Source organism: Galendromus occidentalis, unplaced genomic scaffold (genome assembly GCF_000255335.2).
Source record: "Galendromus occidentalis unplaced genomic scaffold, Mocc_1.1 scf7180000077517, whole genome shotgun sequence".
NCBI lineage: Eukaryota > Metazoa > Arthropoda > Arachnida > Mesostigmata > Phytoseiidae > Galendromus > Galendromus occidentalis.
The window spans coordinates 148,357-163,555 of NW_003805505.1; the positions used below are offsets into that span (position 1 = coordinate 148,357).

Below are 15,199 nucleotides of genomic sequence, written 5' to 3' on the forward strand. Positions count from 1 at the left end.
GCGAAAAGCGATAGAATGTAGAGGAACTCTCGTGAACATTCCAAATCCTTGTGCAGCTGGAGTGTTTCCCTGGCAGCGCGAGCGATTGAGGTCGATCTGAAGCCCGGGAAAAGTGATTCTCCGTTAGCGAGAAAGCAGGAATTCCAGAAACGACGATCATACTCATGATCGTGACGAGTTCGATTCTGACCAACCTAGAGGTCTGCCAAAGCTCGCAAACTAAAGGCGAGGAGGATTCTTGCACAAGTCGGAACAATCCAAGAAAGTCAGAAAATGACTGTATCTCAGAAGCTCAGAAAGGGAGGTCCGGGAGAAATTACGCGATCTCGCTCCCTGGGAAAAAAGGCTCGAGAAGAGAAGCCCGTCATGCTCTAATCCGGCGTTTCTCAAACTAGGGGGACGCGTCTCCTAGGGGAGACGCGGGAGAAATCCAGGGAAGACGCTTGGGGTTCCGAGAATTCCCGACCGACCTGATTTCAAGTTTCTGAAAGCTTACCACGCTCATTGCTTGTACTCCAAGCTTATAATCATTGTACAATTAAAGGATGAAGCCGTATGTACGGATAAAACGGCACTGTGGCATGTCCCGGTCGAAACTCTATATTCCCAGATATTCGATGACCCTCGGGGGAGACGCGAGCGCTCCCCAAGGGACAGAAGAGAGACGTAGGAGAAAAAAGTTTGAGAATCGCTGCTCTAATCGATACCGAAACCGAGTTCGTCCCAGGAGGTCATTCAACGATGCACATGTCGGGGAAAGGTGAAGGGAAAAATTCCACGGAGGCACTAGGCCGGATTACTACGTTGAATCCTTCAAGTTTCGTATCTTCGAACGAACGCACCACCTCCTCTTCCCGACTCGGGACCCAGGATCACGCTCGCCGAGTTCCCACGCTACCTGAGGGCATACGTAGGTTGTGTGGAAGCCGGTCCAGTTATTCAACAAATGCACGAGCGGTGCGTGGCACGCTGTCTGCGGACTGCGGTCGGTGGCGTCGGGAGACAGGCAGGCTTTCTGTCGAGGTGTCTAGCCACCGAGTGAGCCAAGAACGCCTGTCTCGCAGGGCAACGAAGAATAATGTAATAAGGTAACACGCTACAAATTCTTTAATGGACTTACCACGACCAACGAGAACGGATCTTACGCAAGCCCGAAGCTGGCGGGCGGCCGTATCTCCCAGCATGTACATACACCGACCGACGTCGGCACACTGAAAGAGGAGCAGGGGGGAGTTGCGATGTCCGTGAGGAAGCGATCCGTCATCGGTCTTGTCCATGCAAAGTGCGGTCAGCTACTCGACGAGACTTGGCGGATAGCGATGATGGAGTTCTTTGCCGCCACGTTTAAATGTAGTGATAAGAGCGGCGAGGGATGAGGCTCCCGGGTGCGGTCTCCGCCCGCTCACCACCTCACAGACTCCATTACTTTTCGGGAAACTTGCGCCTCCGCGGCGTCGCAACAACTTCGCTCTCAGGGCTGCGATCGATCACCGGATCATAGAAAAAAAATCCGCTCACGGTAAACTTCTGATTCGAACAATGCAAAATGCCAGGACTTCAAGGGAGAATTCCAGCATTCGATTTCACTCCAAACCCGAGCTCCCGAAGACCCGGGCCTCGCGGGCGTTATGTTTACGCCTCTGTCGTTGAGACAACAGGGTATTGTGGATCGCAGGGAAACAACACTCCTGAAACTGCAGTTCGGTCGATGCGGTCCACGTTCAGGCTCAGCAGCGAACAGGAGGACCCGTACGCATGCATATATATTCATGAGGAAACAGTGAGGTTGCGTACTCCGTCATCCCGGGGAACGACCTTCGGGCGAAGCCTCTCTCGGAGAGCAACAACCCCGCGGAGCGGCTTTCCTCAAGTAATATCCCCTTCATCTTCCTACGCTACGGATCGCTTTGTAGAATACGCGGGGAATGCTAACGGATTATAAGGGGGATCGAGATATTTTTAGAATTGTCCTGAAACGAAGAGCAAGAAAATTCCCAACGAAATACGAAACATTTGGCGGGAGACCCGCAAGTTGGTCTGCGACGGCGACTCTTTGTCGAAGCCAGTGAGAAAAGGCTGCGATTGTTCCCATTAAACGAGGTAAGTCGCTGAGATTAGCGTTATCTTTCAGAAATCGCTGCAAAGAGACCATACTGAAGCCCGAGGTTCCTTTCACCGAAACTCCTCGCCCCCCGCTCTCTTCCCCCATGGAGGAGCGAGAAGCACTTAGAACAAATAGCCTGATGAACTGATGAGAACCGGGGCGGAGAGGAGGCAAAAGGCCAGGGAATAGGAGGATCGCCTTCCCACTCGAGACGTCGGACGGAGCCGCGGGGAAAAAGGAAAGGGGAGTCGGTGGCCAACGACGGGCCAAGTGGCATCCATTATTTAACTTATTGCAAGGGAGAGAAAACTCTGAAAGAAAAGAACACAACGTTTGCTCGGAGCAGCACTCCAAATTAGATTACCCTGTCTCACCGACAGCTCTTTCTCCCCGACCGAACCGAAAAACCAATTCGCGAAACTTTCCAAAGCAGCCGTTCGGTGCTTCACTTGCGGAAGCGGAGCGGAAAATATTTCACGACTCGGATAGTTCTTCCGCTGGAAGTACTGTAGAGGAACTTGCGGCGGCTGGCCAAGATCACCGGAAGCCGTACTCGCGGAAAGAAAAACTTCTATGAGGTTTGCAGAATGAATGAGAACCGTATGATGAATTTCCGTCCCGCACTCAAAAGCATTATTATCGAGGGGATCTTGAGGGTCCGTAAAGCGAGTTTGGCCGAGTCACGCTATCGTTGTCCCAATGGTGAAAGTGCAGAGAATTCGAAAATCTGTTTGTCATGGCTGCGACAGACCATCAGCGGAGCACTCGCCGCGTTCTTTCTCCGTCTCAAGGACTCTTCAATTGTCAACTAGTCCGGCATTCGTGGCATAGCAAATCACCGCCGTCAGCTAGCGTGAGCGTTCCACCGTGATGAGTTCAGTGATTCTGGGTGAGTTCTTCCCTCGCGGAATCTCCGATTTGAAGAGTTATTCTGCCTCGGACGCTCCTGCTGGATTTCTAGGGAACGATGATCGAGCCTCAAACCGATGGTGATCTCTAGAGTCGATGTATTTTGCGGAGAATGGCTAGATGATCTCTGAAATATTCTTGAGGCCTCTCTTAGACTTCTTGAGAGATATCTCAACGATCGGCTCCTCAAGCAGTTCAGATTCAGCCGATTGTTCTTTTCGAGAGACTCCACTCGGATATATGTTGATGTAAATTTTCCTTCGTCTGGCGTCACTTGCGTGAAAAACTGCTTTAGTAATTATTGCTTTCTCTACGAAGGATACTGGGACCTGCGAGGCCTCGGACAGTCGATACGACTGTTGCTGGAGCAGGTCGGCGAAAAATATGAAGAGACACGCTACACATTGGGGAACGATCTTCAGGTACGCCAAAGAGCGACGTACCGAAAGCTTCGGGCTTCTCCCAACTACGGGGAGTAGGAAACTCCCCAATTTCCCCCCATAAGATCGAATTCGCGGGCTTGCCACGGAATGATATGGAGCTCTCGTCCTCTGCTCTACCTCGGGGAATTCGTAGCGAATTCGATCACCAATTATTAGGGCTCTGACCCCGGGACTTCCCGGATCTTCAGCTCCAGGAAGTTCATTCCGCTCCTCGGAGAAGTCCACATCCCCTGTGAGATTTCCTCGACGACCAAAGTTGACGAGCCATTTTCAATCTCAATAACGATGATTACTAACTAAATACACGAGCACAGAAAAACGAGTGGAGGACAATCAAGACTTCGTCTCCGTTGATCATTGGCGGACCCGGCGAGAGCCGTATGGATTTCCCGAATTTGCCGTACTACATTGAAACAAAGGCTGACGGGTCGCAGCTGAAGCTCAGTCAAAGTGTGGCCATCATGAGGTATCTCGGAGAGAAGCATGGACTCATTCCCACCTCTCTGGAAGAACGCGCTCTGCTCACAGTCTACGAGCAAGAGGTGACCGATCTACGGTAAGTGGTACAGCCCCTCGAAGAGTCGTCCCCCGATCCCCGAATCGGACTTCGAAGCTTGAAAAACTGAAATCGGTTTCACCCCATTCTCAGGGCAGCCATTTGTGGATATTGCTATGGAGGGACCTTCCCACACAAGTTCAGGTTTCCGAACTACGTGCAAGATATCAGAGACGTCCTGAAAACATGGGACCAGTTTCTGGACAAGAAGCAATGGATCATGGGAGATTTAATGACCTATGTCGACTTTTACTTGTACGAAATGCTCGACTGGCACATCCTTCTCGACAAGACTATCCTGGACGCTTTCCCGAATATCGCCTCTTATTCTGAGCGGATCAGGAAATTACCGGCGATTGAGGCCTACATGAAATCCGACAGATACATAGATTGGCCCCTCGTCAGCCCGCTTGCCCCGGTCTGGGGGAGCATCAACCACAGCAAAGCATAACAATACAGTCGATCACAGGATATTACGATACTCTGCGGAGAATGAGAAATTATCCCCAATAAAGCATCTAGCTGAACCTCAGGCCAAATTTCTTCCCGCGATCCTGTTGACGTGCTTCCGAAAGGTGGCAACTCGAGATGGCGCTCCCCAAGCTCTTACCCTCGTTGCTCAGCTCCGCTGGTGCTAGCTCGTTCGATGTCTCGGTGAGGGATTCCTGGTACATGAGTTCTCGCGGAAGGAGGAGCGATACGCAACGCAGGCTCGTGAATCATGACGGACTCCTGCATTAGGGTCTCGCGTCGAGAAATCGTCGCTGAAAGACTTCGTTCAGAGCTTAAGCACAGAGGATGAGTCAGCTCGAGATATTCGGATATGAATGTTGTCCCTCCCTCTCCCGCGAGAGAATCGTCCCGCGAGAGGTCCTCGGGCGTGAGAGGATCTTTGCGATTCGAGGAAAAGTACGATGTTTATTCACTTGTCCCTAAGCGCGGGGTCGAATCCGGAACGATCTTGTTAGCTCAGGGAGCCGTTGTCGGCGACGTGAGCCCTCGAGATTCCTCGATACTCTTCAAAGTGACACTGTAGGGATCCATGGGCTTGCCATCTTCGTTTTTAAGCGGGAATTGGAAAGCCGTATTGTTCGCACAAACTCCCGCTCCGTAGTCTGCGATGTCCATCGTCTCTGACTGCGGAGATGCAAAGTCAAGAGTCAGAATCATCCGCAATTACGCAGAAAAAATAATTTAGATCGATCATACATATAAGAAGTGCCGCTGTCGGCATGAGCGTCAACGATCAAAGTGAAATTCGATAGGCATCGTATAAGAAATACTCGGAGTCTCTTCATCTCTGAGAAAACAATGCTATACCGGGATCTTCTTCAGGAACTTCCTCGCGATGGACGTCTGTAAGTGAGCGACAAATCTGTTAGGGCTGGCCTCTACGCTATGACGACGGCATTTTTCGGCCTGTACGTGGGGAGTTCCTCAATGATCTTCAGCGAGAGGCAATCGCTGATAGTGGGTAGGAGCCCGTCTGCTGTAGCGGGGAGCCCGGGGGGAGCACTCATTTCAAATAGGCGAAGACCTCCAATCGCAGTCACGAGCTCGAGCTTTGGAAGGATTCTGGGCAATCGACTCACGTATTCTGCGACGAATTGCGGCGCTTCGGCGCAGAGTTTCATGGTGACTTCGAGGGCTGTCATATTTCTATAGTACTTCTGACGAAGCTTGGTCCCTTGCTCAACTAACTGCAACGTAAGATGAAGTCTGTTGAAGCCTCATCCTCAATGGGCTCTAAGATGGGCATCCAGATGTCCTGCCCCGGTCAATAACTTCAAGTTTTGCGAAGAATCTTCTCCATTGTGATTCAGAGGAAGAGTTCTGTTCAGTGTGAATATGAGGCTATCCATTATCCCGTGAGCGTTTCATTCCCGCAGAACCCACGGGGAATGGGGACGGTTGCATCATTCTGTGGGACAACTCTCGAGAATTTCGCTCGCATGGTGGTTGACCTCGAGCAATCGAGGTTCTCCCCTCCACTCCATCCGAGAGCCAATGAACGGGAAATTCAGATCGGCGCCCCAATATTTTGCCTCAAGCACAGCACTCACGGCTTTCGGGAGAACGTTCGTCAGACACTTGATCCAATCTAGGAGCGGTTCTGCCTCGTACACTAAAGAAAGGAACGATCGCAGATGAGTTCTCGCTTTCTCTCCGTATCATTGGTCATCTTGATTGAGGGGATCGAATTATTCTGTCGAAGTATATGACCGATCTCAGGATTCTCCGAAGCTGTATCGATCGGCAGTATTGCACTCACAGCACAGAAAAGCTTGACACCGCACATCCGACAGGAGACATGATGCGAAAACTCCGATTATTATTAGCGTGATTCTCATAGCCACGAAAGCTTCGAGGAGTCCCTCTGATCGAGCTCGACGATTGTCGAGGGGTCTGAATCAGAACGCGAAATCTTCGATGTGGCCGAAAAGAAACCCATCCAAAGGTCCAACTCTACTCCGTCGAAGGTCAAAAATTTAGATCAGGTTCTCCAATTGTTTGCAATCCATTTGAGCAAGCGGGACTCTTTAGTTTAAAATGATTTTTTCTCTATGAAGTTCATGCTGCATTCGACCGCGAGTGTTTTCATGCGACAAATTTTCGAAGACTCATTTTCGCTTTCCGACATTTCAATTTGCTCGAGATTGACGGTCGATCCGTAATGCCAAGGAGCGGCAGCTCTCCGGAAGGGATCAGAAAATTTTCTTGAATTCGCAGAAGATCGCCGTTGAATCAACCTTTTGCTTTCCCTCCCGATAGTTTCCGTGGGAGCAAAATGCGCTATCGAACCGAGAGCGTACGCAGAAGCTGCGGTCGTTGGAGCTGGCGTATCAGGTAGAAGCGAAGCGATTGCGTCGTTGACGGATGGTGTATTGCAGCCTCGTCCATTAGACGTTTCGCTTCAGAATCCTGGGGCGGAAATTCTCCCTTCGTCCCATTTGGCCCCGCGCCCAACAGACCCGGGAGCCAATCGCTGGCCAGTCGTCGTCGACGCCAGGCTGCCGCCGAACCGCAGCACTCAAAGGAAGACGGATTGATACGCGATGATTGGAGGTTAGAATGTAAATTGAAATTAGCACAGCGCCGGCGTACGAGACTTGACCTCGAACCGTCCCCGGGCTCCGGTCAAGAGTCGAGCCTCGAGCCCATCTTGGGTGTTTTTTTCGACGGGCGGACAGACCATAAGGGACGCGAGCTGGGCCTTGCTCAAGGGTACAGAAAGAATTGCGAGACCTCGATTTATCATTCGCTCATCATCGGCGTCCCTTCGGTCTCCGGCGCTCCAGGCTAATCAATGACGGAGCGCGCGGAGAACGATCCGCCTCGGAACGCAACCAAGCTCGGAGGGCACGCCACGATCTTTTCGGCGCACCGCTCTTGGGGTGCCCCTCCCTCGCGAGAAGATTAACGCACGCGTCTTTCATCGACGTCGTTGCTGCCGTAATCTCGTTGCACCGATAAGCGGTTGTTTGCAGAAGTTTTAAGTGAATGAAATGCTTGCTCGGCAGGTTGCAACATGTCCGAGCGTGTTCTCCGGCGTCAATGCTCGGTCATAAAGCACCTCTTTACAGCCCGCACGAGACCAGAGCGGCATTTGAGGTCGTAACCTCATTGTCCCAAGCACTACAAGTTGTTCCCCAAACGAGGCACTTTTATCGTTGCTTTCTATTCGCAATTCGACTCAGCTCAAGGACTCGTAGACCTGTTCGCCGATCGTTCCCTCGAGCGTCCGTCTCCTCACCTCATAGGTCAAATGCTTTTCTCCCTCTCTCTCTCCCTGCGTTATATAAGCGCGTTCCGAGTCGGCTTTCAATTGCTCGCCCCAGCTTACCGAGCAGTAGGTCGGCGAGTCCCACCGGCAATGAGTCTTGCAGTCGTTCGGCCAGCCGTAGCTCCGGTCATGAAGACTCCTGGTGGGGGCCGAACGCGTGTCAGACATAATGGTTCATTATGGCTTATTTTCGGCATCTCGGTGGGTTTTAGGCGATAAGAATCACTCGTAGATCCCGAATTCTGCGAGATGAGAATCAATAGATCGATTGAAAGCCGTGGGATCATTCGAAAGTCGACAGCGGAGCGGAATCATTTCATGTCCGAACTCGGTATCTTCCCGATGCCGTCAGGCCCGGACATGGATGGGGACACCGTGCGAATTATACAGTCCAGTCCGACTCGCCGATGGCAAGCCGTCGGATTCAAGGCTTATTGATGGAATTTCAAGCTGCGTGATTTCTCGAATACCTTGGACGGACTCCGACCCGGTGAGAACTCATCATTGGAGCCAGATCACAGCTCGATGAGAACACCTCCAGCTCGACGTCTGAAGACGCCCGGCCTGTTTTCGAGAGGACGGGACGATGGAGACTGCTCAGATTGACTAGCTGGTGACTGTGGGAAGCGTGGATCGCAAAAGAGCAATTCGCGACACCCATCCCCCGGAACTCGCTGTAGGTTACTTCACGAGTCTGGTTTTCTCAAGTTTTTTTGAGTAAGTTCTCTTTCCACCAGGACAGAGATTGCGTCCACAGGGATGTCATGGGGGCACCTGGATGGATCAATGAGAAGGAACTTCAGGCGTTCAATGGTAGCTGGATCCATCCCATGTTTGCCGCGGTCGTTTGCCGGTATGGGTACGAGTCGGTTCTTCTTTCGGAGGCGCACCGTTTTCATTCCTCTTCGCTCGTATACATTCTGTTGAGAATAGGTCAGACAGATAGATCTAATCGTTTTTTCAATAGGGGCCGTGTGGACTCTATCGGACGGTCCGATAGGAAGGAAGTGCTTGGAATGGTTTTTCAATAGTGGAAATATGAGGTGGGGTGAGACGCGAGCCACTCTCCGACGGCTTCCGAAGTAATATCGTTGCTTCCTGGCGTCCGAGTTGCTCCTTTATTGTCGAGTCGGGGCGTTCACTTGGAAAATGCAATAAGAGCCACGCTCAAACAAAAACACTCGCTGGCAGACTCGCCGCTCGCTTGCTCAACCGAGCGACCGGCCAGAGCCTCCTCCTCCTAGCGAGTATCGACCTTAAGCGTGAACGACTTGAAGTTATTTAAAGTTCTTAATGGCAGCCCTCGACCCCCATTCCTCCCCTGTCGTACTCCTCCATCTCGCTCGCTCGCTCATTCCTTCGTTCAACCACTCCCGCAGATCTCGTCTTATACTCCTCCAGCTCACCGGCTCACTGGTTTGAGCTCCAGGGGTGGTCGACACCCCACCCGCGACTCCTTGATGGGTTTAATATGCAAACGGAAGAAGTATTCGAGTGCGGAGGCTCGAATTTTGAGTGCAGCCGACGAACGGAGGCTCAGCGAATGTTTGAGAGACACATACCGAAACCGCTCATGTTAGCCTCCGAGGGTATCTAGTTTTTGTCAGTCCGGCTGCGCGTTATGAGTAGCGGGCCTCAAACCTTGCTCCGACGAGAGCATGGTGAAGAATAACCCGATACCTCAGATATTCGCCTCGATCCATATGGATTTTCATTCCCAGCCAAGGCTTTGCGACGAGAGGAGCCCAGATCAGGAGATACGATTGTACATGTATGCTCCATCTACGGCTGGAGAAAAATCCAGGACTTCCCGATATACATATCGGTTATTTATTCATGGCAGGCAGGCAGGAATCTATTCCTATAGATGGGATTCGCAGTCGAAATAATGCTGATTACAATCTGGCATGAGAATCCCGACTCGGAATTCGCGTCTGCCACACGATCCTCGCATACCACATGACCTGACGGCTCTTATGATATTACTGTACAAAAGGTACAGGGCTCATACTTTGGCCGTTGCTTGGCACCGACGTGTGAACCTGACATTGGAATTCATGACAAAGCCGCGAATAGTGATCCGGTGGAGGAAGGGAGACCGGAGCAGCGGGAAGAAGATCAGGTTCTGATTTGAGACCAATTTGGCTTAATTCGAAGTCCTCCGAGGGACGAGCGCCAATGGGCCAAGTTGATTGGCCTCATCAAATACGGGACCGAGCTCACCCCACGGACTCGTACGAAACTTCCTTCCACGACAAGAGTTGCTCCCCGAACAGCCCAACATCCGCCTGACCGTTCCCGCTGTCTGGTATTTCAATTTCGCGACTCGATGGAACGCTCTCAAGGCTAGGAATCCATTTGAGCTTCATGAGGCTCCCCGGGGCTCCGATGGAACGCGTCGTATGTCCGAGACACCTACCCTCTCCGAATTACTTCAGACAGCACGCGAGCTAAACGTTATAGAGTAATGTGTCTCCGAGAGATTCCGAGGAGGAAGGAATGATTGCATAATGGCTGAGGCTCGACCTCGATACGAATCCCACTCGACGTACCGAATCATGGCTGGCTTCCGGGAAGAAATATCTGTTCTGCCTCCCCCGGGAAAACATTGCAAAGGGGTTCAGACACTTATGAATTATTAAGCTTACTCTATTAGGCGGTTGCCCGTGATGGAGTCTCATGTCGAGGTCCCTGATTCTTGGCACTCCCAGAGGACATTCCTGCTTCTTTTCCAAACCACCGTGCTGAGGCTCGAGCCACAAGCCATAACCCACGGAGAGACGCTGGTGTATAAAATATGTTCTTCCAGAAGACCATAAATGTCATCGGAAGCCGAGTCGGCGCCCGCCGACCCATGTTCATGCCGTCTGTCTCTAAACGAGAGCGACGACCGTATAAATACGAGATTTTATGGTTTCCCGCGGCATCCGAATCTCGGGATTTCATCATGGGATCGCCTTCAAATTCAGGCAATGGCTGCTGAGCTCATCTATCCGCGGCTCCTGCTCCCATGTAGTTAAGGCTCAGGTATCCGATAGGATAATCAGCCTTCGGCTTGTTAAGAGAGGATCCACCCGATCCAAGCGTCTGCTGAAAGCCTTCGTTAGTAGGCTTCTTGCTCCCCTGTACGCGACTCTCGCCGAATCGGGCTGATGTCTAATTGCAATTATGTGTCCCGGAGACCGGAGGGCCAATCGAGTTTTTGTCATTGAAACTCACAGCCAATTTTCTGACCCTTTCGTTTCTAAGCAAAAGCCTCGCCGATCCCCGGGGTTTAATCATTGGTTCAATCGTGACGATCTCCGGAAATAAATTTTCACAGCCTGCTACTCTACATGGCGAGCTTGCCTTCGTCCTCCAGTAGAATGGGCGCCCAAATCTGATCCTCATTCCATATGTAGAAGCAAAGATGAGCATGAAGATTCCTCTCTTCTCCACATGATCAGTGACGGCAAACGACAGACACTCGTCTGCCTCGAGTCCCACAACGTGGTGTCGCAACCGTCGGCGTCGCTTTCCTTAATCGTCGTCCCTCTGCTCTTGTCACTCCTCCGTTTTGGCTGGCATCACCTTCGCCAACGCAAGTGAATAACTTACAGGTGACTTAATGTGGTAAGCAGTGAGCGGAGGGCAGCGCTTCGCTACAGCCACTCGGGGAACTCGAGGAAGTCATTCGCTGGTGGCACCGACACTCTTCCCACCATGACATTGGCGTAAGTTGCTTGATGTAGACGGATCGAGAGAGAGAGAGAGAGAGAGAGAAAAGTACAGGAGACTGGCAAGCGAACCGCTCAGTGCTACCTAGGCTTGGTGGCGGTGAATACCGAGGGGAGTCGTCACGCAGAATGATTGTAGTAAGAGACCAGGACATCGCAGCACTGGCCTACGCTCTTCTGGCACCAGGACGTCTGTAACTATAATTCTGCCCACATAGGGTACGTGCCGCAGAAAGTCCCGCCCGGACATGCTAGACGCAGAGATGTCGGACGCTAGAGAGAGAGGCGCAGCGTCTCGAGTGCTGAGCAGGGGAGGAGAAGGAATATAGGAGTACAGTCGGCCTACCGAGAGATAGGACGCCCTTGACAGTGACGGATGGGAAAGGCGAAATCAAGGTCATAGACAATCTCAATCAACAATCCGGACGTGGTCGACCAGTCGGCAGACTCGTACCCCGGCCAGCAGGCTGGTTCTGAGACTCTCACTCAGACGACCAGAAGGTCTCTGTCATGTACAGCCGCAGGAAAGCATGCCCGACTGCCTCCAGACGAGACGATATGAAGTATTCCCTGTCGTTGACCAGATGAGGGAAAATAATCTGATGGATGCGATGTCTCCATGGATATCCGAGACAAGATTTCGATAGGAGGGATCACGAAATGGGTCAAGAGTCGACTCTGATGCGCAAGGTGCGATACCGATTCCACGAATAAGCGCTGAGCAGGCCAAGATTTTCGAAAACGTGATCTGAGGAACCATCACCTATTATAGGGATACTTCCCGCCATAACTTTCCGTAACGAGCTCTTTGCGGCGCGACGGCCCGAATCGGACCTGATTTCCATCTCATCCTTTGTTCAGTATCATCCATACATGGAATTCCGAGCAGCTGTAGAATTCAGAGAGCCGACCGCTCTTATTGCATCGTTTGGTTTTTCCCATTTGAACAGCTGCCTCCGCGTTTGGATTTCTGCGCGTATGCCCTCAAGGCGCCAGGTCAAGATGCTCATGGAGTTTTTTCCCTTCCAGAGCACGTCGTTCACTTCCAGTGCCGCTGATGAGGTGGAAGCATATGTTCAGAATGAAGCTTCCGCCTCGAAATCATCTTCCTCCGCTAGCACCGCAGCCGCTGCTTCTACTGCTAAGCAAAATAGCGACTTCTGCATAAGTGGCCGATCAAGATCCTTCTCCCCGCTGCTCCTTCCTCGCAATTCTGCTACGGCTCGTCCCTTCCGTCCTCTCTCAATCCTCTCGCTGCTCACCGTCGCGGATAGACGATGCTCGAGCGTTTCTAATTTTTCTCGAATAATTATCCGTGTAACGGGATAGGGTTCTGGATCCGGGAGGGGAGCAAGCTTCGGAAACAGTGATGTCGCAGTCAGACTACAAGTGAAACTAGGAAGAAGAAAGAGTGTGCTCTTTGCCAGCAAAGCGACATCCGGGAAACGAAAGCAACCCGTGAATTATGAGAGCCGCCCATTCGAGCGAGGAACCCTCGCCGCAGCCTTCACTGCCGCGAAACTTTGAGTACGCATTCGACGGCGGAAATGATAATTATCCCGCGTAGCCGGAAGCAGCTGCTAGGGCTAGACAGAATCAGGTTGGCAGCTCGAATATCATGAGAGGAGCGGAATCCTCATTTCTGTCCGCTTAGATTCTCGCCGGACTGTGGCATACACTGCAAACTTTCCCCATCAATACCTTCCAAGCTCATACAGCGAAGGAGTGCTTCAAACATCAACCATCTTCGGCAGAGCCGGTTCCGAGAGGACCTCGAGCAAGGAGTCTTCTAAGAGTCGAGCAGGGGGTCGGAGTAGCCCGGAATAATATCGGACACAACACAGTTCTTGCTGATCTTTCCGGGAAGGAAACGAGGATGAAACTCTGGGGAATTCTTATCGTTGAAAGCAAGAGATTTCGAACAACTCGGCACCAGACCGGAGGTGAATTTTCTGAGGGATGAAAGTGTCTCCCGGAAATAATTCGTGGAATGAGTTTCCCTCCCCGCTATCGGCAGATATCCCGCATTCGTCCTTTCGGAGTTCGGATTCTGTCCGGTGAGCGGAAATCCTGCACGTCGTTCCCTCTGAGAGAATTTTCGTCAGGCTCACAGAAGAGAGGGCTCCATAGCCAGCACGCTCCATTAATCGCCCACGAAATCATCGATTCATCGAATATTCGTGATATTGTATGTAAGTATTCATGATATTCGCGAATTCTCCAATCCAGAGTCATGCCGCCGTGCTAGCGTCCAAGCTGTTTTAGCCGATTGGTAACCGCATCGCAGATGGTCATCCTCTTTGGAATGCGGCTGCGAACGCTGGTTGTCGCTCGGAGTCAGCGGCGGTCTTTTGAAACTATTCAACACATTCAGGCGGACAAACAGAAGTAATGAGATGATCGGTTGCACCCCAAAGTTTGTCCGGCCATTCGCTTTGAGACGGCAGCTTTCGAGTGCGGCAGCTATTCCTGTAGCGAACGGTCAGTCATTCGAGAGGTATTTGCTGCCGCTAGGTAAATATTTGACAGCAAGATGGTGCCCTTGCGGATAGAGGAAGAAACGTTTGATGGTGCTCTATGATCATGATGATGATAGGGGTTCCCTCTTCTTATTTTTTCACGCTCGGTGGGGCCTTCATTAGGTCGCTATTCGACGGTAGGCCCTCGGCCCAAGGCTCTGAAAGGCGCGGCGATGGCGTGTCCATAGCGAAAACTTCTTCAAAGGAAAACTTGCCGTGAAAAGAATCCGCTACGAATCGCGGAGAATATTCGTCATAAATACGAAGCGGACCGAAGCGAGCTCGATCAGTGAAAGACGGCCGTCTGCTGCAACAAGGGGTGCATTTCAAATGACCAGCCGGTTATAATTAGGTAATGATAAGTACGCCCACCACCGCCAGCAGAAGCAGCGGCGGCGGTGGGGGCCCCGGCTCCCCGAGACTCGGCACAAGACTCGGACCATTGTGTGCAAGAGAGACGAATGAGAGCTGCAGCTACCCCAGAATCGTAGATCTCCCGAGCGTGAAGCTGAGTAATGAAGGGACACGAATGCCTAGTTCGCCCCTCGAAGCCAACGTCAAATACTCGTATTTCGGCCCTCAGGCTCTCGTGTGGGTTCTTCGGATACATCAGCTTCCCGGGCTCCGAGGAGGATTCGCTCCGCCTGCTCTCATCGAATGCATACACCCTCGGGAAACTCCCTCCGACTCGTGACTGGCTGACTTGAAAACACAATCGTTCGGTGTTTTTCTGATGTGGGCCGGAATTTCGGACTCTCTATATTTTTTTTCTCTCTCAACAAGAGCCTAGAGGGGTATCCACACTGGCAAGAGGAACTTGTCTATTCGAAAAGATGCGGAATCGACTGCAGGGGAAACCATCACGTGGGCGAGCACCGTCGCCGACGCTGTGTCGGAATCAAAATCTCGGGGGAGGGATGAACGTATTTCCGAGCACGATCGATCGGAAAAGTGAGCCAGAGCAATGAACCCGACGAGGACACAGACAACACAGGAGCAATGATATCGACTGCGACACAAAGGTGAGTACAATGTTGTCCGGCAGTTCTCTTTTTTGTCTCGTCTGGTCTGCTGCTGGTCCCTGCCCTTTTTCCACCCTGTCTCGACTTCGTGCCGAACTCGTCCCTTCTTTGATTCAGATGCCTTTTTTGCCCTTTCCGACTGCCTG

General features: G+C 51.8%; 1 protein-coding gene across 1 annotated transcript; it reads left to right on the plus strand.

Annotated features, from left to right (window-relative positions):
* Nucleotides 1–2,840: 2,840 nt before the first annotated feature.
* On the plus strand, nucleotides 2,841–4,546 carry LOC100904919 (glutathione S-transferase Mu 1). Its single transcript, XM_003747361.1, has 4 exons — nucleotides 2,841–2,993; nucleotides 3,332–3,435; nucleotides 3,771–4,012; nucleotides 4,106–4,546. The coding sequence occupies exons 1-4, from the start codon at nucleotides 2,975–2,977 to the stop codon at nucleotides 4,461–4,463; spliced, it is 723 nt and encodes a 240-aa protein (XP_003747409.1). The 5' UTR covers nucleotides 2,841–2,974; the 3' UTR covers nucleotides 4,464–4,546.
* The last annotated feature ends 10,653 nt before the right edge of the window (nucleotides 4,547–15,199 follow it).

Bases quoted from the DNA above. Each gene is read 5' to 3' on its own strand.
- LOC100904919 (XM_003747361.1), top strand. The intron at 3,436-3,770 runs GTACGCCAAAGA...ACACGAGCACAG, and splicing joins CATTGGGGAACGATCTTCAG to AAAAACGAGTGGAGGACAAT. The intron at 4,013-4,105 runs GTAAGTGGTACA...CCCCATTCTCAG, and splicing joins CAAGAGGTGACCGATCTACG to GGCAGCCATTTGTGGATATT.